This window comes from Plodia interpunctella, chromosome 18, assembly GCF_027563975.2.
Source record: "Plodia interpunctella isolate USDA-ARS_2022_Savannah chromosome 18, ilPloInte3.2, whole genome shotgun sequence".
In the NCBI taxonomy this organism is placed as follows: domain Eukaryota; kingdom Metazoa; phylum Arthropoda; class Insecta; order Lepidoptera; family Pyralidae; genus Plodia; species Plodia interpunctella.
In genome coordinates this window covers 2349132-2372661 of record NC_071311.1, presented here as the reverse complement: position 1 = coordinate 2372661, position 23530 = coordinate 2349132, and the positions used below count along the sequence as shown (strand labels likewise).

Genomic DNA, 23530 nt, shown 5'->3' with positions numbered 1-23530 from the left:
TATCTGTTGCATGTTACATATTACATTTAAATTTTGTCAAACATTATATGAAATGAAATGCATTGGTTTCCATATTGAAATTGACTGAAGTTGACACTGACATCGAATTTTGCTTCTTGAATTTGGGCCAATTTTTTAGTTCAAAATTTTTTTGAATAATCGTGGCGGTTGAATGAAATATTTTTACAAATGAAAATAAAATTAAAAACTTACATGATTAAACAATGACCTCTAAAACCTGCTAATAAGAAAAGCAATGGCTCTAAATAACTGGAAAAAGCTTGAAAACGAGGCCGGGTATCCATATTATGTAGAGTGAGTAAACTTTCACTAATCAACTTTTCCTTTGTTTGTGTTTTATTTTATATGTATTTGCATTTATCTTTTTTAGTGAAACAACTGGTAAGCAGCAATATGATCATCCACAATTCGAGAAGATTATGGAATCTCTGACGGAATATGATGATATTAAGTACAGTGCTTACAGGATTGCTTTCAAGATTTATGCTTTGCAAACACAACTAGAAGGTGAGCCAAATATTTAAAAAACAACATTAATATACTTTTGACTAATATACTTTTGACTAATATACTTTTGACTCACCTTAGTAAATATATAAACATAGGGTGAAACCTTGGTTCCACTACAATATTTAATTATTTGTCTTATGTGTTAAAATTATCAAATTTTCGAAATATTTTGTAGTGCCACCACTACGAATCAGCTCCGGAGTGTTTGCTCGCCATCAGCTCAGCTTATCTGAAAGCAGTCTGTCCTTGGACACCACGGAACTGGAAGCAGTTCTTGCCGACATCTATTTTGCTGCTGAGAAAGAAGGAGTGTTCACTGGGGATGTGGATTTAGCTGTGGATTTGTTGATCAATTTGTTGCTCAATGTATATGATAAGTGAGTCTGGTTTTTATGTAAGTTTTAAAAAGATTCCATTTGAAATAAAAATTTCAAAATCAATAAAAACATATGTATAAATGCAACTAGCTAGCAATTTCTTATATTTATCACAGGGAAAGAAAAGAGCCAGTGAGAGTTCTCTCTGTGAAGACGCTGCTGATAATTCTCAGCAAAGAGTCCACTGCTGACAAGTGGTCAGCTTTAGCTAACTCCTGTGCTGACCACAATGGTTGTGTGTCTCCAAGGAGGCTGTCAGTTCTCATGTCGCAAGTGTCAGCCCTGCCACAGTATCTAGGAGTGCCTTGTGATGTAACTCAGCTAGATATTGATTCATGTTTTGACAAGGTAATCCCACTTTGTATTTTGTTATGTTTATTTGCTCAATTCTTTTTTAAGGTCATTCTCATTCTATTAGAAAATTTTAAAATTAATTAGAATAATAAATAGTGAATGGAAGTGGTAGTAGAGAAAAATAATGACGATGATGATGTCTCTAATTGTGAAAAATGTGCGCAGAGCGCGGGCATGCTAGGCGTGTCGTCCGCCGCTTGCGCGGAGTGGGGTCTGTCGGCGCGCGCGCCGCGCTGGCCGGCGCTGCTGCAGCGCGTGCTGGCCAGCAGGAACTGCGCGCACATCACGCAGCACTGCTCTCTCTGTCTGCAGCCGCTCATACAGGTATCATGCTGGGCGTGCCATCAGCTGCTGCGCGCCGCTGGCCGGCGCTGCTGCAGCGCGTGCTGGCCAGCAGGAACTGCGCGCACATCACGCAGCACTGCTCTCTCTGTCTGCAGCCGCTCATACAGGTATCATGCTGGGCGTGCCATCAGCTGCTGCGCGCCGCTGGCCGGCGCTGCTGCAGCGCGTGCTGGCCAGCAGGAACTGCGCGCACATCACGCAGCACTGCTCTCTCTGTCTGCAGCCGCTCATACAGGTATCATGCTGGGCGTGCCATCAGCTGCTGCGCGCCGCTGGCCGGCGCTGCTGCAGCGCGTGCTGGCCAGCAGGAACTGCGCGCACATCACGCAGCACTGCTCTCTCTGTCTGCAGCCGCTCATACAGGTATCATGCTGGGCGTGCCATCAGCTGCTGCGCGCCGCTGGCCGGCGCTGCTGCAGCGCGTGCTGGCCAGCACGCGCTGCTGCAGCGCGTGCTGGCCAGCAGGAACTGCGCGCACATCACGCAGCACTGCTCTCTCTGTCTGCAGCCGCTCATACAGGTATCATGCTGGGCGTGCCATCAGCTGCTGCGCGCCGCTGGCCGGCGCTGCTGCAGCGCGTGCTGGCCAGCAGGAACTGCGCGCACATCACGCAGCACTGCTCTCTCTGTCTGCAGCCGCTCATACAGGTATCATGCTGGGCGTGCCATCAGCTGCTGCGCGCCGCTGGCCGGCGCTGCTGCAGCGCGTGCTGGCCAGCAGGAACTGCGCGCACATCACGCAGCACTGCTCTCTCTGTCTGCAGCCGCTCATACAGGTATCATGCTGGGCGTGCCATCAGCTGCTGCGCGCCGCTGGCCGGCGCTGCTGCAGCGCGTGCTGGCCAGCAGGAACTGCGCGCACATCACGCAGCACTGCTCTCTCTGTCTGCAGCCGCTCATACAGGTATCATGCTGGGCGTGCCATCAGCTGCTGCGCGCCGCTGGCCGCCGCTGCTGCAGCGCGTGCTGGCCAGCAGGAACTGCGCGCACATCACGCAGCACTGCTCTCTCTGTCTGCAGCCGCTCATACAGGTATCATGCTGGGCGTGCCATCAGCTGCTGCGCGCCGCTGGCCGGCGCTGCTGCAGCGCGTGCTGGCCAGCAGGAACTGCGCGCACATCACGCAGCACTGCTCTCTCTGTCTGCAGCCGCTCATACAGGTATCATGCTGGGCGTGCCATCAGCTGCTGCGCGCCGCTGGCCGGCGCTGCTGCAGCGCGTGCTGGCCAGCAGGAACTGCGCGCACATCACGCAGCACTGCTCTCTCTGTCTGCAGCCGCTCATACAGGTATCATGCTGGGCGTGCCATCAGCTGCTGCGCGCCGCTGGCCGGCGCTGCTGCAGCGCGTGCTGGCCAGCAGGAACTGCGCGCACATCACGCAGCACTGCTCTCTCTGTCTGCAGCCGCTCATACAGGTATCATGCTGGGCGTGCCATCAGCTGCTGCGCGCCGCTGGCCGGCGCTGCTGCAGCGCGTGCTGGCCAGCAGGAACTGCGCGCACATCACGCAGCACTGCTCTCTCTGTCTGCAGCCGCTCATACAGGTATCATGCTGGGCGTGCCATCAGCTGCTGCGCGCCGCTGGCCGGCGCTGCTGCAGCGCGTGCTGGCCAGCAGGAACTGCGCGCACATCACGCAGCACTGCTCTCTCTGTCTGCAGCCGCTCATACAGGTATCATGCTGGGCGTGCCATCAGCTGCTGCGCGCCGCTGGCCGGCGCTGCTGCAGCGCGTGCTGGCCAGCAGGAACTGCGCGCACATCACGCAGCACTGCTCTCTCTGTCTGCAGCCGCTCATACAGGTATCATGCTAGGCGTGCCATCAGCTGCTGCGCGCCGCTGGCCGGCGCTGCTGCAGCGCGTGCTGGCCAGCAGGAACTGCGCGCACATCACGCAGCACTGCTCTCTCTGTCTGCAGCCGCTCATACAGGTATCATGCTAGGCGTGCCATCAGCTGCTGCGCGCCGCTGGCCGGCGCTGCAGAACCAAAAATAGCTCGTCAAAATCGGAGCAATGTTAAGATAATGTTGAATATTGTGTTTGGTTGTGAAGGTGTTGTGTACTCGTACCACGAATATGCACCAACAGGTCAGACTATCTATGTAGAAAGTTTAAATATTGAACCTTTGCGAGAAGCAGTGAGAAGAATCCATCATGATAACGCGACAGCGCAGTCTGTTATTTCTTTTGTGTCTGTGGCAAATCAAATAAACGAATTATCTATCTATCTATAAAGTCATGTCACGTCACAATAGAATTCGAACCTGGAATGTTTCGATCGTCGGCGGATTAACCACTGGTCCTCCACAGTTTCATGCTATACTTTACTGACTTCTGTTGTGTTGACATTTTCAGGTACTCAAGTTTAAATGCTCGAAATGCAACGAGGTGTACTTTTGTGAGAAATGCTATTTGTACAACAAGGACTTGTCTCCAGTCAGCGGACATAAGAAGTCTCATGTGGTACATGAGATTGTTGACGGAGAGGTGAGATATTTTTATTATTATCTAAATACTAGCTGGGCACCGGGGCTTCGCTCCCGTGGGAATTTCGTGGTAAAAAGTACCCTGTGTTATTCCAGGTTATTTTTTACCCGTGTACCAAATATCATAACAATCGGTCTGGTAGATAATGGGTAAAGAGACAACAAACAAACTTACTTTCGCATTTATAATATTAGTCGGGTTATACACCAGCTGTTAAAAACTATCATGTGTCACTATACAGATCTCTGACTAACTCCACATCAAAAATCACATCATCATTCAATCCTAGAATAGCCAGTCGATATCTTCATGTTGATGTCGTACGGGGCAACTAAAAGGCGTCGACAGGCAGGCGGGCGGTCATGAAATCGGAGCCAAATGTTCAAATTGTTTATTTTTCAAGGAATTCGGGCTTTGGGTGCCACAGCCGTTAATTTAACCGCGATGATGACAGACTTGATATATACAGTTTAGTTAAGTATTTAACATAGGATTTTCGTAACTATTTCGTAAGTTATTGGAAGTTGGAAATAAATAAATTATTGATTTCAGATAAAACCGCCGGAATGTCTAAGTTTCATCCGCGGTATGAAGCGATTCTTCTTCTGCACGCGGACGAAAAAGAAGAAGCTGTCGAAAAAGAGCTCTAAGAAGAGTGTGGATAAGGTTGAGAATCCCGTGAAGCGGCGGCGGGACGGCCGGCCTGCCATGGTGACCTCCACAGTGGGCAAGGCATCAGGAAATAATGCCAGTAACCCCACGTCTATGCTACAGGATATTATAACGCAATTGGAAGTTCAGAACAAGTAAGTTTTTGAAAAAAAATCTTAACAAGTTCGTAGACAGCTAGAATGGAATATATTCTGTAACTGTAAACGGTAGAATGATTTCAAAACAATTATGGTTAATCAATTAACAGATACTGTCATACTACAAGTTCAACTCTGCGAAATCGTTGAACATCACCGTCATGGCACGTGTGTTACCTTTTCTAGCGTAGAAACAATAACAAAAAAGAAAAAAAAAATGTAGCATACTCAATATATAGAACATGTTAGGATGGATTATGTTAGGATATAGAACATGTTGTCCATTACCTGTAAAGCCTGGTCCGCAGCGCCAATTTTCTAACAAAACATGGTATCAAAATATGTTATAAAAACAAGTTAGGAAAATCGCCCGTCTGCTGCGCCTATGGTTGTTATGTTTGTTTACTCCATATTTCTCTCAGGCTCCTGCCCTACGTCTTTCTTTAGTGAGCGCTAACACAAAATGAGTGAAAACATGTTTTTGTTATTTTTCTAACTGTTAGGCTACGCCCCTAATCTGTTAGTAAACAATGTTTTTGTGTTAGCTAGCACGAAACGGCAGTGCGGACCCGGCTTAATAAGTCCTTATTTCATGCTACGAATAAATATATTTCTAAATTAGGTATATTGAGGTTTCACCATGGTTCTACTTCCATTACGTCTGGATTTTGTTATTTTCAGAGCTTTGGAGGAGCTGTCAACTCAGCTACAGAGTATAAAGAAAGAGTCGGTGGATGATGAGCTCAAGATGAAGGTGGAAGCGCACTGGCACCAGATATCCATGCAGATCAACAGGCTCAAGATATTGAAAGTAAATAAATTATTATAGTCATATTCCTGGGTTTCCAATGCTCTACGGCTAAGGACGAAACCGGGAAATGTTCAGATGAAAGAGTCATATTCTTCATGGCTGAGGGTCATTATGTGGAATGTATGTAACACGCAATGTCATTTTGGGCAAAACTAATAGAGTAGGTTGCAATTGCTTTCTCCATATTAATATATGTACCTGTGTAAGATTGGTATACAAAAGCATGTGGTACAAATAGTTAAACCTGTGACCATTCGTTTGACAGCGACTTCTTGACCACTGGCCTATAATCACTTCAAATTGATAACAAATAAAATAAAGTGTTGTATTTTGATATGAACATTCACATATTTTTTGGGTTTGAATATATGTAGTGACGAGTTGAATAGTCTGTTACATTTTTCAGGAAAACTTGTCAACCAGTCCACAAAACCAGCCGTCAGAAACTCAAAAATCAGAAAAGAATGATCGTCCCCAAGCCTTTGATCTCTTCAGTCCGATCCCAGTTCTAGACGACAAGCAGTCCAAAGTATCAGATACAATGAAGAACCAACCAAGGGTACTCAGCATGGATTCTGGAAACTTTTCAGTTGTATCCAAACATACGGACAGCCAGAATTTGATGACCATGTCCGGAGATGCCTTGAAACCCGTTGTGGTACATGCAACGTCTGATAGCATATCCACCGTGTCTATGAATGATATTAGCAATTGGTATAATAATGGTAAGATATATGTATTATTGTTTATACTCCTAGTATACTGAGTGCTAACGACATCTAATGTGTGAAATGTCCATGCAACACACAACAAAAACTTATGGATATGCTTGTCATCAATGCTGATTGTTGTACCCAGGATCGGCTCCCAACGATGGAACACCTCAGAGGTTTACTGCAAGATTGACACGACAAGATTTTTTATTACGCCGAATGCAACAAGATCTCTGTGACGACAAAAGCATGTGGCAAAAATGTTTTTTTTTTTTACTTGTTAATTTGAATTTTTATGATTGTTACAGAAACAGAATCTACGGCTATCGACAAAAGTCGTTGTAAAGTGAGGAACCAATCGATATCGGCCACGGAGCGCAAGTACGCGGCCGACATCAGGAGCGTGGAGACCAGCAACGACAAGATGAAGGAGCTCAACGCCGACCTGGACACCGTCCTCGACCGCCTGCAGCAGATATTGACCAGTAACTTTACTATGGATGGTAAGTTGTTTCACGTTTTGGTTAGTATCGGACGTTTTCGACGAAATGTGTGAAATGTTGGATGGAAATTTATAAAAAAATAAAAACGCCAATAAAAGATAATATTATGAAGTAAACTCCAGTAAAAAAATTAGTGAAAGTGAATAAGCAGAGTGATGTGCTGTGCATTCGGGAACGTATGAGTGGCTTGCGCAGGTTGCAGACTGACAGGGTGGCCGTACTTTGTCCAATGTTTTTTTTTTTATACCATGGCAAAAACGAATGCCAAAATGTTAATTCGTATTTGGAAACCAAAAATTTGTAATTTGTATTTGCAAAATTTAAAATGTATTTCAGACTCGTGTTTCGACAACACGCAACTGCGCGAGACCGCAAACGAAATGGAGGGTCTGCTGGGGTCCCTCATCCGCGGCGTGGAGCAGCGCGCCACGCTGGGCGCACACGGGCTGGTGTAGCTTTACGTTACTACTTAAAGCCTCGCGCACACGGCCGTTTTTTCAACGCGCGTTTAAAAACGTTGATGTCGTCGTCAGTCTGGAATGGAATATTGTCAATTCAAGGTCTATAAAGAGTAGATAACGGATGTTTAACGATTACATTTTGTAGGTCGAGATTAGTTGATCACAATGTTGTTAGGCAAGAAGTCATATATTCTCTACTTTATAGACGAGCGAATATATAAGCGAATATTGTCGCATTTTAAGCGTTGTGCATTGGACTGGACGATAGGTTTATGTTCGAAATGCGCCTATCTCGGTAGCTTGTGTACGCCCGTGCGAATGTGGTGTTAGTTTTACAACGATCATAATAAAAAAAAAGATGAGGTTGCCAACCTATTGAGCTTAGGTGTTTAGTATTGTTATTCTATTGTGGCGAAGTTAGTACATTTTTTTACCGCGCTCAATTATACTGAAGAGTTCACACGACTTCAGTTGATAGTGAAATAAATAAAAATATTAAATTTTAAAATAGAAAGGTCCGAAGATATTGCTCGAATCTATGAACAAAATTTTACTCAAGAAAAATCATAACCACTGTTTTTTTTTATCGTCTTTAAATTGTAATTTTAGTTATATATTTCTGATAGGATATTGAATATACCTACGTCTATTTAAAAAGCCATTACAGAATCTAAATATGGTACTTAAATATGTGTAAAAAAATAATTTGAACATAAGTATTTTCAGATTGTTTAGTATATTTATGACTACACTTATACCACCGAAAAAAGGGATATTATCCATATAGAACAAAACCAACATGAAAATAATCGAAATGGTTGTGAATACATATGGTTAGTGACATTGTCTTTATGTACTTTTGTTTACAGGGGATCCTGATGAACAGAGGAGTTCACGAGGATCCCCCGGGGGATCGAGTTAGGGGGACTGACGAAATGTGTAAAAATGTGTTTTCCTTGAACTTATTAGAGAATAAACTATTTTAGTCTATATTTTAAACGGTTTTTAACTAACTTTGAAAATAATAATAATTATTTTCATCTCATTTTTATTTTCAAAACTTTGAAATGAACCGTTCCGTCCTTGTAGAAGTAAGTAGTGTAGTAAACTGGTTCTATAATGAGACATGTAGGGCTATCTTGAATGTTTGCGCGAGAATGTAGTATCGACGATGTCAAAATTTATAGGGAAAAATAGATTCCTTTTACGCACAATATAATAAGCACAAAAATAAACTCGGTTTTTTCTTACAAGTCTTATTATTTAAACTTTAAACAATCTTACCATGTCTGTTTTTTATTTTACTAACAAAATAAATTTAGGAAATTACTTTCGTGGTTGTTACATTTTACTTTAGAATGTACTAGCGGCCCGTCCCGGCTTCGCTCGTGTAAAAACATAATAAATTATACACCTAAACCTTTCTCTGGAAACACACTATCTCTTGGTGAAAACAGCATGAAAACCCATGCATCAGTTTTTGAGGTTATTGCGGACAGACAGACAGACGCGGCAGTGGACTTTGTTTTATAATATGTAAGGATACGTTTGACCTAATACTTGACTTGTTTTCAACATAATAATTAGTGTGAAGATTGTTTACATGTTAGGACACGTAAGAAAAAATCGGACTGTAGTTGCGCTGTTAATTTTTTTCCATATACATTTTGTCAATGTCGATATACACGTGCTGGCTTCACTGAATATGATACATAGGTTAAGACAAGTTATAAAGTTTTGTTAACGTTATACTGTTATCCAGATACTAAATTTTTATATTACTTATAGAGATTGTAAGATCTGAATATAGATTTAAGGAAAGTGTTCGTATTGCACCGAAAAATTCGGTGCTTTATTTAGAAAATAAGTATGATGCTTCAATCGTGAGTCTAACCATAATACGTATGGGATCAGGAACCTTAATAGATCTGACGCAAAAAAAAAACATATTTAGAAAAATAACATGCCATATATTTTATAAAATTTACAATATATCGCCGTGCTTAAACATAAAAGTACGTTTTAATTAGATATAAACTGTCCCTATAATACTATGCTATCCGAAAAAATTGCTATATTTCATAAAACGTTACTTAAAATAGAGCAATTTATTTTGCATTGGGTTATTGTGCCTGTTATGATACCATAAAGTAACTTGTCTATAACCTTATATATTGTAATATTTATACATTAAAATTCTGCAATTTGATTGCATATGCACAACCTATTAGAGTGAATAACTTTTTTTACTTTAAATATCATAATTTACAGTTGACATAGAATTGTATAAAATATAATATAACCTACAATAAAATGTTTTTATATTAATGGACGGATTTTATTTTACTTAATCGTAATATTATATCTACATTTGGGTACATTCGTCGTATTAAAATTATTAATATAATATACTAGCATTTACTTGACAAAATAATAAAATTTTCTATTCTATTGTTGCTTTGACAATTGCAAATTCCTTACTCCATATGTACTCAATATTATTATTCTTGGTATATTAGAACAGCACGAAATATGATTAGTATATGAATATAATTTTCAATCTTATTTCAATATCTTCAGAGTTCATTTTATTCAACAATAAACACAACTAATTCATCTATTATTGTAAATATGAATATATTATTATAAATGAGAGGATTCGTGCCATAGTTTAAGCTCGTATTTGACTCCATATAGCATTTTTTAACAAATCGGTAAAGCTTAAAATTACATTTTACTGGAAAATTTTGAGGTTATTAAGGTTTTGCAGAGTATTTTCCACACAACATTGTCGATTTAGTGAACATATTCAAGATGAACTATCTATACTATTTAGAAGGGTTGATCTCAATCTAGGTAATAAGCAACGTCTTTAACACGACAGTGATGGTGAGCGAATAGGATCGACCAATTCAGGGTCATCGTCCGGTTTTCCGCGTAGCTCAAAAACTTAGTAAAGCATTTTCCTTATTAGCATTTTTAACACCTTGAGCGGTATTGTTTGTGTATCATAACTATATATCTCAAAATGGCGCTAAAGGTGTTAAAGATAAAAAACAGGGTCAACGTCCGATTTCCCCCCTAACACAGAAACGGACTATAGTAAAAACATATTCAGGAGTCATTGTCCGATTTTCCTTTTAACACAGAAATGGACTATAGTGAAAACAATTTCCTTATCAGCTATTAAGGATCAATTCCTCTTGCTGCTGTTGATGAGGTACTTGCAGCAGTGCGTGAGGAGATGCTTTTCCTTCTCCGCGGAGCCGTTCTGGTGGATCGCGGTCGGGCCGTTGCGCTCGCGCGTGTAGATGTCTAGGCCGTATTGACCTGAAAAAATGCATGTTTAATTAATGGAAAAATCAGCTCGGTAAGCCTAAAATCCAATGTAAAAAATCTGTTTCACCGTTTCATTAAGGTATCTGATAGCCTATATGTAACTTATCAAACATATTGTGTTAAAATTGTGTGTTACAAGTGTTGGCTGGCAGATAGGCAAATTTATTATCCTAGTCTACAAAAGGGTACTTTAGAGGTATATTCATGATGATTAAGTATAATATGTGTAAGAGACTGTAGCTTAAATTATCACAGTTACCTTCCTCAGGGAATGTGATGTAGAATGTAACGATGTCCGTTGCAACGCTCTGTTGAACATATTTGGAGAGCCGCTTCTCGTCCACGCCGTTTTTGTGCAGGGTCGCCATGAAGTCCGCTAGAGGGCGTGACATGCGGAACTGGATCTCGAGCTCGCGGCCCGCGAACACTAGCGCCTCCTGGAATGATTGGTTAGTGTTTGTAACTACACTAGGTATGGTGAATGCTAAGTTTTTACAACTTTGCAGTAACTTTCCTGATAGACGTTAAATTTTTATTTAAATAAAAACTCCACGAATGAATGAACAAACTAAACAACTTCCTTAAAGACTATTATTTACAGTCTGTAATGATTTTATTACTATTTATTCACATCACTGTGACACAGAATAAGGTAGAAGGTTGTGGTTCCGCCCTAAAATAGTACCACTCAATATGCATGAATGTCGTACGAGGCGACTAAGGTACTTATAGCATAGCCATATGATGGACTGCATTCCCAAAGAGTGTTGACGTTAGGCAGGCGATTCGGTCGCATAATCATAGCCGAGTCGTAAAAATTTTGAAGGTTGTTTTTTATGTTGCCCCCATAATTGCGCATTATTCAAATTGCGCGGTCATTTTTGAGAGTGTCCAATCAATCACTTGGTCCATAATATATGTTGTAGGTATTTTAGGTTGAATTTCACGACCGTTTTGTACTCCGCCGCGGGCTATCATTAGTGTTTATAAATAAGTAAAGTACTGGTACAATGTTAATTTTATAAATGTTAAATAAAAAAAAAAAGATTCTTTATTCAAAAAATATCGGACACTAATGAAACTCCACTCGTTGCGTTCAAGCGCTTGTAAAATTCACCCTTTATTTGTACTGGCGTATTTTATGGCCAATCTAATTAATAACGTGGAAATTTTGTATTGTGTTGAGCGGGGTGGGGTGAGGTGGGGGGGGCACCTGGTGAGTGATGGGCACGAGCCCGAACAGCCGGGTGGCCTTGGTGGGGCCCCACTCGCCGCTCGCGCAGTCCGGCAGCGGGACCATCACGGTCTGCAGCTCCGCGCAGCAGATCTGGGTATACAACATATCATGTTTCAGGAGATAGCCTTTTGTGGGATGCGACATGTTGACACATATTATTGAATGCCTGTAAGGGTAAACTGTTGAAGCTGTTGTACCTATTGTATGTGCCATCTATACTTTGTACTACACAGTTACCGCAATAAATATTTTCGAATTTGAGTGAGTTTGTCTGTCGGTACGCGTCTTGTCTCACTAATACTGTAGGTACATTCACCTGGAATGGCTGCGAGGGCTGCGGTATTTGTTAGACAAATTAAAAAAGGATTTTGAATGGCTGAACCGATTTTGATCAAACATATGTTTGATTTTTTTCTTTAATTTTTATGCTGTAGTTCTTAGATAACTAAGCTATCAAATAAATAATATAAAAAAAACAGAGTCGAAATCGGTTCACCCGTTGATGAGCTACGATACCACGTACACAGACAAACACACTTAGTGGTAAAACACCGAGGGGTGTTGTTCTTGCGTCTAGGAGTTAAAAAGTAAAAATTTTTACATTTTGTCCAATAATTATGTTTGTACCGATTGCCATAGAAACAGCTGCTGGGCTAGTGAGGTATGTCGTTGTTCGAGAGACTGAGCTTTTGACTACCGCTCTGGGAGGTAGCTGGTTGGTTCAAAGAATGTCCATTGCAAAATGCAGCGAGCGTTAATGGGCACATGTCCTCCGAACGCAATGGTACAGTCAACAGCACATAAAGTTACCCTGCATGAACTCTATGGCGCTGTAATAGCGGCGAGTTTGTAATGAATTTGGGTAGGTTGATGTGTTGTTGACTGTAAATTCGGAATGGCATTTTGTAGTATTAAATTTATTTATTTTCTAGGATAGTAATTTGTGACTGTGGGTGTGTGGTTTTTTTTATTGGTAAAACCCTACACAGCTGACCTTGAATTTGCAAACGCTCTTGAACTTCATGGGCTCCCCGGTGAGGTACTCGCGCGGCGTCACGGCGTTCGCGAAGATGTCCAGCAGGAAGGCGCCGCTGCAGGGCGCGTGCACGCGCAGCGACACCACGTTGCCCACCACCGACTGGCAAACGGTTACGTTCACAATACACGGGTTGGCAATGAGGCGATGAGATCACAGAACAACATACTGATATTCCATCGAATATTTAGAAAATAAGTATTTAAGTACCTATTGGCATAATGAGCTCACAAAACTGTATCATAGCGGAGGCTGAATGAGATCCATATAGTACCTTATTAGTTGTTCGACGGCCTTGCTAAAGTCGAAACAGCCACCAGTGGACAATGCAGTCAGGATTATCACAAAATATGAAAGACATTGAAATTGTATCTGTATTAATTTTTTCTTGCCCTTGATTTAGCTCCCAACAAGACAGGCATCTTTGTTGTAAGAAGAGTAATGGATTTTAAATAGAATAGGAAAAGACGTAGGAGAGAGAGCGAGGAAGAGATGGATGGAGTGCATTAGGCTGAATATGTTATAGGCCAATAGTTTGTAACTTGTAAGAAATTACTATTTAATATTAAATTTGACGTGAAAAAGTCATGTGAAGGTCTAATTTCTGAATAAATGATTTGATTTGATATGGCGGTAAACATCAGACAAGGAGAAAAGGAGGAGACTGACATGCTATACCGATCCCACTTAAAATGGGATAAGGGTAGTCTGAGACGGTCATCTTCGAACTGTGCAGTTCCCTTTCAACTCATCAATGTAATTAGGTACCTGCATGACGAATCTCTTGAGGCTGACGCCGTCGAAGCCGTCGCCCTCGGTGTCGTAGAACTTGAGGTTGTAGTGGAAGATGAGCGAGCTCTGCATGTGTGCCGGCATGGCTATACGCATAGTCGCCGCACCTGCAATCGAATACATATTTCCTATATGTGAAAGTTCTATAATATTCACTATCACTACATAGTATAAAACAAAGTCGCTTTCTCTGTCCCTACATCCCATGTATGCTTAAATCTTTTAAACTACGCAACGGATTTTGATGCACGGTTTTATTTATATATAGTTTGATTCCTAAGGAAGTTTTAGTTGTATAATTTATTATGTTTTACCCGAGCGAAGTCGGGACGGGCGGCTAGTTATATATAAAACAAAGTCCTCTGCCGCGTCTGTCTGTTGACGATAAACTTAAAACTACTCCACGGATTTTAATACAGTGTTCTGTTCAGCAATAGATTGTATGATTCCTGAGGAAGATTTGAGTGTATAATTGTGGTGCGTCCAAATCAAAAGGGACCTTATGGTGGCCAGGGGCTTACCATCATCTCTTAACGCGATCCACTTTACAACCTAAACTGACCTGCATCGTAAATTCGTACCATCGACTTATTTTTATGGTAGGCCTGCTGCACTTAAATCTTCATTACAGTTGTTTTGTATTGGAACAACGGACGACACAATTTATTATGTTTTTACCCGAGCGAAGCAGACGGGCTGATAGTAATATTATGAATGTGAAAGCATTTTTGTTTTTCTTTCACGTCAAAACGGAGCATTGGATTATTGGAGAGCTGCAGAGTGAAATTTCTTATATTTCTATAATTTTCATAATAAAGAAAAAGTGTCTGTAAGTGTCTAATTTCTTCTTAAATGGTATTGACTCTCACCTGTGGAGTCTGTATACATAACAGCCTTAGTATTGGGATCGCTGAAGTACAGCCCGTATCTGAAGAACAGTGAACGCACGAAGGGCAGCTCCTCGAAGTCGTGGAGTGTGATGGGAGTTTTGAGGAGCTGCCAGTCGGGCTGCAGCGGGAAGAACTCGTAGATGAACTCCCGAGGGTCCGTCAGGAAGTAGTGGTCGTCGTATTCGTATCTGAAATTCGATTTTGGCAATATTTAGGTAGGTATTATATTTTGGGTTCTGTAGTCTTACAGACAAAAAACCTTTTGTTAAGCTATGTCAGTTTGTCAGTCCGTCCGTCCGCGGTCGAGCTAAAAATAATTAGTACTAGAGTGATGTAATTTGGTATGTATACATTAATCACGCCGACAAAGTGGTCAAATAAAATCTTGAAAATACCAAATTTTTAGGGACAACCGGTCAAGTGCTAGCCCGATACGCACTTGGCTAGTTATTTTAGTTTCTCTGACATGAAGTTGGGCTATTTCAAATTGAACACATCACAATTTAGTCCCATCTTCCACAGTCCACATGCTCCCGTTGATGTCATACGAGACGCCTAAGGGACATATTCTTTGGCAGGCGGCGGCGGCCCGTTGTAAATCACAGCCAAAGATTTGTTTTTTACTTTGCGTCACAGCCCTGAATGCAACCGAGCACACTAGAAGATAAATGCGACTCCTAACTTTAAGATACAAAGAAGCCAACAAACCTCAGACTGTCGCTCTTCCCCCTGTTACCAGGCTTGGGGGCGTCCTTAGCGTTGACCAGATGCCGCGCCCCCCAGTTGCACTGCACGAAGCGCCAGGCCCCCGCTACGTATACCGCGTTCCAGGAGTTCCTGAACCGGTTGTCTTCGAACCTCACGCCCGGCTGGTAGCCCGCTGACTTGCTGTAGCCTTTAATCACCACGCAGTGGAGGCCAGCGTAGCTGTAACGATAAAGTCAAAGGCTAAAATGGAACTGACGCTGACGAAGCAAGAATGGAGCTCTTGATTCAATTCCAACCTGATGACCTAAAAATTAAACAAGTTAAGCTGCTTATTGAATTCAGAATCAGATGAGAAAAACACGGCTTTTTTCTCGTTTTTAGTGAACAGGTTGATCGTTCCCACTCCTAATTAATCATCAGTCCGATTTGAACTAGATTCAATTGAGTTTTCAGAACGATAAGCTAAATCAGAATGTTGGTTAAACCATGGTTGTTTAAACCCATCCTCACCTGCACAATCTCTTAAACAATACATGGTAACTTTCCGTGCCGTGCTTGATGCCCCTCAACAGTCCCAAGGGAGAGTCCCCCCTCAGGTTGTCATCAAACTGTATGTTATTCAGGTTCTTTACAGTGATCCAGCGGAATATCGTGCGCGCCTTCTCCACGTCTGTCGCGCACCGCCCCACTAGCTGGCGGACCAGGTCTGTGAACGTTTTTTGGTCTTCTTGTGCCACCTAGAATGTAAATAATGAAATAACAATTGAACTAAAGTTTGCTTTCTTCGGGATGTCGAGTGAAATATCCTATCCTATCAATATTACTTGTACAGTTTATAGTATATTAAGCTGCGCTAAGTCATTTCAAATTATCCCCATACAAGATCCACACAGCGTAACTTCAAATGAAGTATACAATGAAGGACCATATAAGAGTGGTATAACTTGCATACCAACTGCTCATAACGAAACAAAGGATCTTGTCCAGGGCCATAGCTCTTACACCATCTGCATTACACTTACATTATCATTATGCCCTGCGTGCCCAACCTCCTGTATACTGAAGGACCTGAATAGAGTCACAGGTAATGCTATGTGAGTGGCATCGTTTTGGTAAGTTGTCTCACAAACTTAGTCCAGTGCACACCCTAAGAAGAAGAGTGTTATCATACCGAAATAGCAATTTTGTCGACATCAGCGAACTCCACCGGATCTGTGTAAATGTGGAATTTGGAGACGAGGGGCGGTTGAGGGGGCGGCGCGCGCGCTGGATAAGGGGGTGCCTCTTCCCCATCGAGGTATAGAGATGACGCCGCCATGTACTCCGATCGTCGCTCCTGGATCAACTCCATCATTTCGTGACTCTGTTTCTCTACTAGTGCCGCCGTGGCTGCCCTGAAAATTTTAATGATTTTACGTCTAAACATTGAGTCATAAATTAACCTTACCAAATTTTACGGCATGGCTGAAATATTGCAATCGCCTCGAGGCTTCGCCCGTGTAAGTTTCCCACGGGCACAGTTACATATAATTTATTCCGGAACGAAAGGTACCCTAAGTCCTTCCCCGTACTTCAAACTACGTGTAAAAGTTCCAGAAGATTGGTTGAGTAGATAAAGCGTGAAGAGGGTAACAAACAAACTTACTTTCGCATTTATAATATTAGTTTAAAAAAATATTCTAGAGCTATGTTCGATCGAACATATCAACAGTGGTGTGCCTCCCGTGGATCTGTGAGTCCCAGCTCCAATAGAATCTAGTCCAGATTTTGAGTCTCGTGAGAACCTAGCCTCATCTAAACAGAGTTTATTGTAAAAATATTTCCATCTCGTGAAGAAAGATAAAGCCGAAACCGTAAGTTGCTCCAAATTCATAAAACCAATATAATTTTATTCATATGATATATCATGTATAAAACAAATGATGCAATAATGTTGTATTGTATTCTATTGTATTGAAAGATTGGTTAGTACTCGCTTCTACCGTTATCGGACTTAATTGTGCTACGGCAGGGCAATGTCTTATTAAACGTCAATAAGTGATGTAAATATGTCATTGTCGAATAAGAATTTAAATAGTCTAATCAAATCAAATCAAATCATTCGAAACATGCCTCGTTGATAACATGGCTATTCTTATTAAATTTTTTGTTTGTCTGTATGTTGTTTTCGCATCACGTAAAAACTACTGGATAGAATTGATCTGGTACAGTTTTCATCGCGAACCGTTATTTAGAACTCGAGATATTGACTATTTAAAGAAAAACTGATAATTAATTAAGTTTAGTTTATTAGTGATAATAGAACCAGCACATTACAGACAGAGCAGCGCGGGAAGAGAGACGCAGAAGGCGGGAAAAAAATACACGACTTGACGTTTATCTATTGTCAGAATAGGGTGCGTTCTATATTTCAACACTATTAATAGTAAGTTATCAGGGCACATACGAAAAAAACGCGCGACGAAACGAGAAAACAAAACTAGCATAATGATTAATATAATAAGTTTACCTTTCATGCTCCAACATTTTCCTTGTAAGACTCTCTTTTTTCTTGTCTCTTCTCAACGTCATATTCTTCTCTAAGTCCGCCCGTTCCTGTTGATGTCTCAAGGTCAACGCCCCGATCTCCGCATCCGGCCTTCTCTTTTTGACCTGCATCTCTTGCTGGAACCTACTGGTAAGTCTCTCCAGTTCTCTTTCCCACTCATCCTGCAAATATCTCTCGCTAATAAGTCTACTTTCTAGAAATCTGTGCATCGCAACACGTATGAATGGCACAGATAATAAAAGGAAATGTGAGCGAACCTACACTGCGGAATACATTAAAATTATCATAGCCAATAATAAATTGAATCAATCAATATTTTATTTGCATAAATGTAGGCTGAGTTTAGTAGTCATATTACTTGTTCCAAACTGGATATAGGTATTTTTCATCACATAGCCCAGTTTACATCAATGTTAAAGCAGAGTAATTTCTTAACCGGCTTTCATACCATCATCATTTTTTCAAAATTTTACCCGTGTCATAATTCTGAAGAATGTTAAAGAACTTCACACTTATCAATGTTGTCTTGTCAGTTACCTGAATTTCATCTCGTATTCTTCTATTTTCTTCTTCTCGATGTTTCGAGAACTTTCTGTATAAATCGTCCTCTTCTTGCCGGTGTTTCATTTCTAGCTTGGTTTGTTCATCTCGGTCCTGTAACAAAATTTATAAATAATTTGGTATTATATAAACGTGACTTGCGGTTTCACTCCCGTGGGAAATTATATAGCCTTAACGTTGCAGCATTGCTTACTAATGAAGCTATCATTATAATACCGAAATTATTTGTTGTCATGTACAAATTTTAAGAAATACTTGAAATAGCACTGATTAGAATAAAATACAGGCATTTTAACAACTTGAATGGTACTCGCATTTAACACAAATCAAAATGCGAATCGGGCCAAAGAGTATGTAATTCACTACGTTTTATTCAAATCAGACTAGTAAGGGCGGTATTTCCAGAGATTGCGTGCTCAAACAAGCTCGCTGTTATTACATTAGGAATAACCAGATGTGTTCTTCTCTGGTGAATGGTGATCTAAATGGACCTAAATCTCGAGTTCCTGTTTCATTATTTTTAAACTTTTTTTTAAATAGAAAGAAAGAAAATATGTTTATTCGACAAAAAATATATTTTACCTAATAAGGTACTAAAAATACTAATAAGATAAGGTAATTTCTCGTTGAAAAGGCGACCACATCAGCATGTTGCTGTAGCAGTAGCCACAAAGCTTTTCAGAAGGCACCACTACATAGGAACTTCAGTAGATCTCAGCTATATTGAAGTAAGGTTTACATTTTTAACGTCAAATAAAAAAAATGATATTCGAAAAATAAATCATGACAGACTGTATACGACAATATACAGTGAGAGTCGTTATCTACAATCTTAGTTTTCTATCGGCTATATCAGGTTTTAACGGCTTCGTCATCAGTAAACATACCAGTTTTAATTTGATCATTGTCATAAACTTTGAAACCGGTACATTTTTGTACAGTATGGTATGGTTTTTCTGTACAGTACAACTAGCTGCGCCATTATTATTCCCATAGGAATTTCTGGAAGTATTGTAGGTATGTGCTTTTCTAGATCATACTTAAACTTTGTACACAATTTGATACAAAAGATTTTAATTATTAGAATGAAAAAAGACAGTTGAAGGAATTAATGTGCCTAATGTCATACAAAATAATATTATTAGAGTGTGAAAACTTGCAATGAAATTAAAACTAATTGAGATTAAATAATTTCAACTTGTAACGTAATTTTTGAGGGAAGTATTACAGTAATTTGGTCAATTATTAATATTCGCACTGCTTAAATCTATGCAGGCTAATGAGGTTTAGGTACAGTAGACATTCGTTATCAGCTTGATGTTTTAATTATTGGAAGTGTACTAGGTCCTCCATAAAAATCGAACAATTTATATTCGTTGTCAATAAAGCAAAGGCAAGTCATGGCACCTGTCGGTTTGTTACACAGGAAAGTGTCGCCATCTGGTGGCAAATCTTCTTCGAAAGTGAAACGGTGTCGTTCACCCATCTCCGGCCGGCGCGGGGCCTCTTAGATTTGATACCTATACCTAGTGGTACAGTAGACCGTATGTCCAGTTAGCCTGCATAGACCGCGGTAATAGGGGAGAATTTGCAATGAATTTAGGTAGGTTTATATGTTTGTCTATTGTACTCGGCCCAGTTAGCTAGCTCCATCTCAGCGACGACGACGTGTTGGTTTTCCCTTGTAATAAATTATTCGCAAATTAATCGTATCTACATAATAAAGTCGTACGAAGGCCTTACTAGATCAATGGAACCGGAATGATCTAGAGGACATCACCTATTTGTATCTAATTAATTTTAATGTAATGAACGAATCATAAAATTTAAATGGGTGCCTTGACTTATCTAATATTAAATTAAATGAAATAAGCGAGGTTTAAGTGATAAGGTAATCATTTTGGCCTCTATTTACTTTTTTGCCTTTCGATTATTTCTGCGCTTCTTTACCTTTGGATTCAACTGCTTATTTGATGTAAACTTTTTTGATATTTATATGTCTTTCTGTGGATACATCTATTCAAGTCCATTCGTTTCACACTATTCATAACATAACTACATAAGTTTGAACTTACGTTGGCGACTTAACTGGGTCATGTCACAATCATTGAATATCCATTCACGTGGATGGCAAAGTAAGAAATCGTGTTGTGAATATTGCCAGATTGTCATTTATTATAGTGGGTTGAATGGGAGCATGTCGCAGTGTACCTTTAGCTACGTAACTGTGTCAATATTGCATAAACTAATAGCCGGCAATCGTCACAATGGGTCGACATTATTATGTAAATAATGATAAATAAATGCGTGGCTTTATCAGGCCTGCGCGAAGAATTTGTTTTTGTGCGGCTTAATTGTATAGATAACGGTACATTATCGTCAGTGCCGCGGGAGCGACTCGCCGACCGGTCGTGTTCCAACGTTATTTACAATATAAAAATGCTCAAACTGGTCAGCGGGATACGGCGGCTCAGCGCGCAATGCCGGCACCACAGCCAAGTGGCCGTAATCGGTACAGAGCCGAATCGAAGCGATCCTTATTACCAAGACAATAAGATCAAAATGGACGAACTCGTCGATGAACTGCGCCTGAAAACAGGCGAAGCCATCAAAGGTGGCCCAGAAGATGCTGTTAAGAGACACATTTCTAGAGGGAAATTACTCGTAAGAGACAGGATTAACCGGTTGGTGGATGAGGGCAGCGACGTTTTGGAATTGAGCACATTAGCCGCCACAGACTTGTATAAAGGCCAAGTGCCGAGCGCAGGCATAGTCACCGCCATCGGGAAAGTTCACGGTCGCGATTGCATGATAGTAGCAAATGACGCAACTGTTAAAGGAGGAACATACTTTCCTGTCACCGTGAAGAAACACTTACGCGCACAAGCAATTGCCCAAGAATGTCGGCTTCCGTGCATTTATCTCGTAGACTCCGGCGGTGCCCACTTACCCGATCAAGCTGATGTGTTCCCGGACAGAGAACACTTCGGAAGGATATTCTATAATCAAGCTAATATGTCTGCGGAAGGAATTCCGCAGATATCAGTTGTAATGGGATCATGTACTGCAGGTGGCGCTTATATTCCTAGTATGTCAGATGAGAGTATTATTATTAAAAATCAGGGTACTATATTCTTAGCTGGCCCACCTCTAGTCAAAGCTGCTACGGGAGAATCCGTCTCTGCGGAAGATTTAGGCGGCGCAGATTTACATTGCCGTCAATCTGGTGTCACCGATCATTATGCTCAGGATGACGAGCATGCGCTCCACTTAGCTAGGAATGTAGTTGCCAATTTGAATTGGAATAATGAACAGAAGTCTAGGATTTATACTGCAAAAGTTGATGAACCTGTTCATGATATAAACGATTTACATGGCATTGTCGGAGCTAACATACAAAGGCCTTTTGATATACGAGAAGTCATTTCCAGAGTTGTCGACGGAAGCAGATTCCACGAATTCAAAGAATTGTACGGTGATACTTTGGTATGCGGATTTGCAACGCTTTACGGCCACGCTGTGGGAATTATCGGAAATAATGGTGTATTGCAATCGGAAGCAGCATTGAAGGGATCACATTTTATTCAGCTTTGTGCAACTCGGAAAATACCTTTAGTGTTTTTACAGAATATTACTGGATTCATGGTAGGAAGAGAAGCTGAAGCTGGTGGTATTGCAAAGAATGGAGCTAAAATGGTGACAGCAGTCAGTTGTTTCAAAGGTCCCAAAATAACAGTCGTAGTTGGTGGTAGCTTTGGAGCTGGAAACTATGGTATGTGCGGCCGTGCCTATTCTCCGAGTTTTATGTATATGTGGCCAAATGCGAGGATATCTGTTATGGGTGGCCCTCAGGCCGCAACGGTGTTATCTCTAGTTGCTAAGGAAAAAGCTTTGAGAGATGGTAAACAGTGGACTGACGAACATGAAAAGAAAGTAAGAGCTCCTTTAGAAGCACAGTTTGAGAGAGAAGGAATACCTTACTACAGTACTGCTAGATTATGGGACGATGGCATCATTGCTCCTAAAGACACTAGAAAAGTAATTGGACTGAGTTTATCAGCTGCCTTGAATGCTCCGTTTAGAGACAGTAAGTTCGGTGTTTTCAGAATGTGATATATTTTGTTATCATTGCGTAGGTGTGTTCTGTGAGTGATAATGACATTTGCTTATCGTGGCATATTATGTATTCTGAATGTTGCTTGGCTGCCGATCGTTACTTGATGTGTTGTTGTTATCTATTTCAGATAGATTTGTGGATTTATTTTATAAGATCTTTGATTTTTATTTACTTTTATATTGAGGATGAAGAAGCACAAATAAATCGCATTTCATACTCGTGACATATTGACAATTAGCTCAATTTATTGTCAGTATATTGATAATGACATATTGTTTTTCATTTCTTATCTACTCACTATGAGTCGTATTAAGTAAGTATAAGAATTGTCGCTATGTGCTAAATATTTGTTATTCATATCATCATCGTTTGTTATTTAGTTTTATACAAATTTAGAAAAATATTTTTAATAATTGAATATTAAGTATTTTTTATGAAGAAATATATATCTATTATTATATCCACTTATTTCCTTCGTTTTTATGATTTCCGAAATAAAACACCATTTTGGTTCCACATTTCACGGGGATACCAAGTAGATACCTAGTTATCTTAAAAGGTTAATTTTATTTTCCAACGAACGTGTCTGCACTTGTGAGAGGTTTAATAATGAGTTGGAAGCCTCAGTTAGAATTTAATTACACAATAAAACAATAGCGTGAACCGTTGTGTGAGATGTCATGCAAATTAGATACAATGACCCGCGCATTACAAGAGTTCAAGTTTAACCAATGAATTTAACAGTAAGGATAGCACTGGTAAATAAATGGCAAAACGAGAAATTAGTTGACTTTTTAAAAATTTAATAATAATAATAACATGAATGCGTTTGATATTAATTAAACCTGATGCAAGCAAAGATGTTGTCTACGGCACACACGCAAGCTCACGGGAGAGAATTACAAATCTATAT

At 40.6% G+C, this 23530-nt stretch overlaps 3 protein-coding genes across 3 annotated transcripts in view; 2 read left to right on the top strand and 1 right to left on the bottom strand.

Annotated features, from left to right (window-relative positions):
• The first annotated feature begins 90 nt into the window (after window positions 1–90).
• Window positions 91–9397, top strand: LOC128677913 (dystrophin-like). Its single transcript, XM_053759079.1, has 11 exons — window positions 91–315; window positions 392–528; window positions 707–908; window positions 1025–1256; window positions 1428–1586; window positions 3961–4092; window positions 4645–4898; window positions 5583–5712; window positions 6119–6437; window positions 6734–6928; window positions 7265–9397. The coding sequence occupies exons 1-11, from the start codon at window positions 257–259 to the stop codon at window positions 7381–7383; spliced, it is 1938 nt and encodes a 645-aa protein (XP_053615054.1). The 5' UTR covers window positions 91–256; the 3' UTR covers window positions 7384–9397.
• The window catches only part of Hil (Hillarin), a 51130-nt gene continuing 36938 nt past the window's right edge, over window positions 9339–23530 (bottom strand). Inside the window, exons 5-15 of the mRNA XM_053759076.2 lie at window positions 18477–18593; window positions 17901–18100; window positions 16563–16785; window positions 15902–16128; window positions 15392–15610; window positions 14663–14871; window positions 13770–13900; window positions 12960–13103; window positions 11942–12055; window positions 10988–11165; window positions 9339–10719 (exon numbers count right to left, since the gene is read on the bottom strand). Of these exons, the coding sequence (XP_053615051.1) occupies window positions 10583–10719; window positions 10988–11165; window positions 11942–12055; window positions 12960–13103; window positions 13770–13900; window positions 14663–14871; window positions 15392–15610; window positions 15902–16128; window positions 16563–16785; window positions 17901–18100; window positions 18477–18593 (1899 nt within the window). The 3' untranslated portion in view covers window positions 9339–10582. The remainder of the gene's footprint in view (window positions 10720–10987; window positions 11166–11941; window positions 12056–12959; window positions 13104–13769; window positions 13901–14662; window positions 14872–15391; window positions 15611–15901; window positions 16129–16562; window positions 16786–17900; window positions 18101–18476; window positions 18594–23530) is intronic.
• Mccc2 (Methylcrotonoyl-CoA carboxylase 2) lies at window positions 20869–22887 on the top strand. The gene has a single exon (XM_053759077.2). It carries the CDS (start codon window positions 20940–20942, stop codon window positions 22611–22613), a length of 1674 nt encoding a protein of 557 aa, XP_053615052.1. The 5' UTR covers window positions 20869–20939; the 3' UTR covers window positions 22614–22887.

What these genes read in the sequence shown, in the direction of transcription:
- Mccc2 (XM_053759077.2), top strand. Translation starts at nt 20,940, where the DNA reads ATGCTCAAACTGGTCAGCGGGATACGGCGGCTCAGCGCGCAATGCCGG.
- LOC128677913 (XM_053759079.1), top strand. Translation starts at nt 257, where the DNA reads ATGGCTCTAAATAACTGGAAAAAGCTTGAAAACGAGGCCGGGTATCCA. An exon ending in GGGTATCCATATTATGTAGA is followed by an intron (nt 316 to 391) that starts GTGAGTAAACTT and finishes TATCTTTTTTAG; the next exon opens with TGAAACAACTGGTAAGCAGC. An exon ending in CAATTGGAAGTTCAGAACAA is followed by an intron (nt 4,899 to 5,582) that starts GTAAGTTTTTGA and finishes TGTTATTTTCAG; the next exon opens with AGCTTTGGAGGAGCTGTCAA.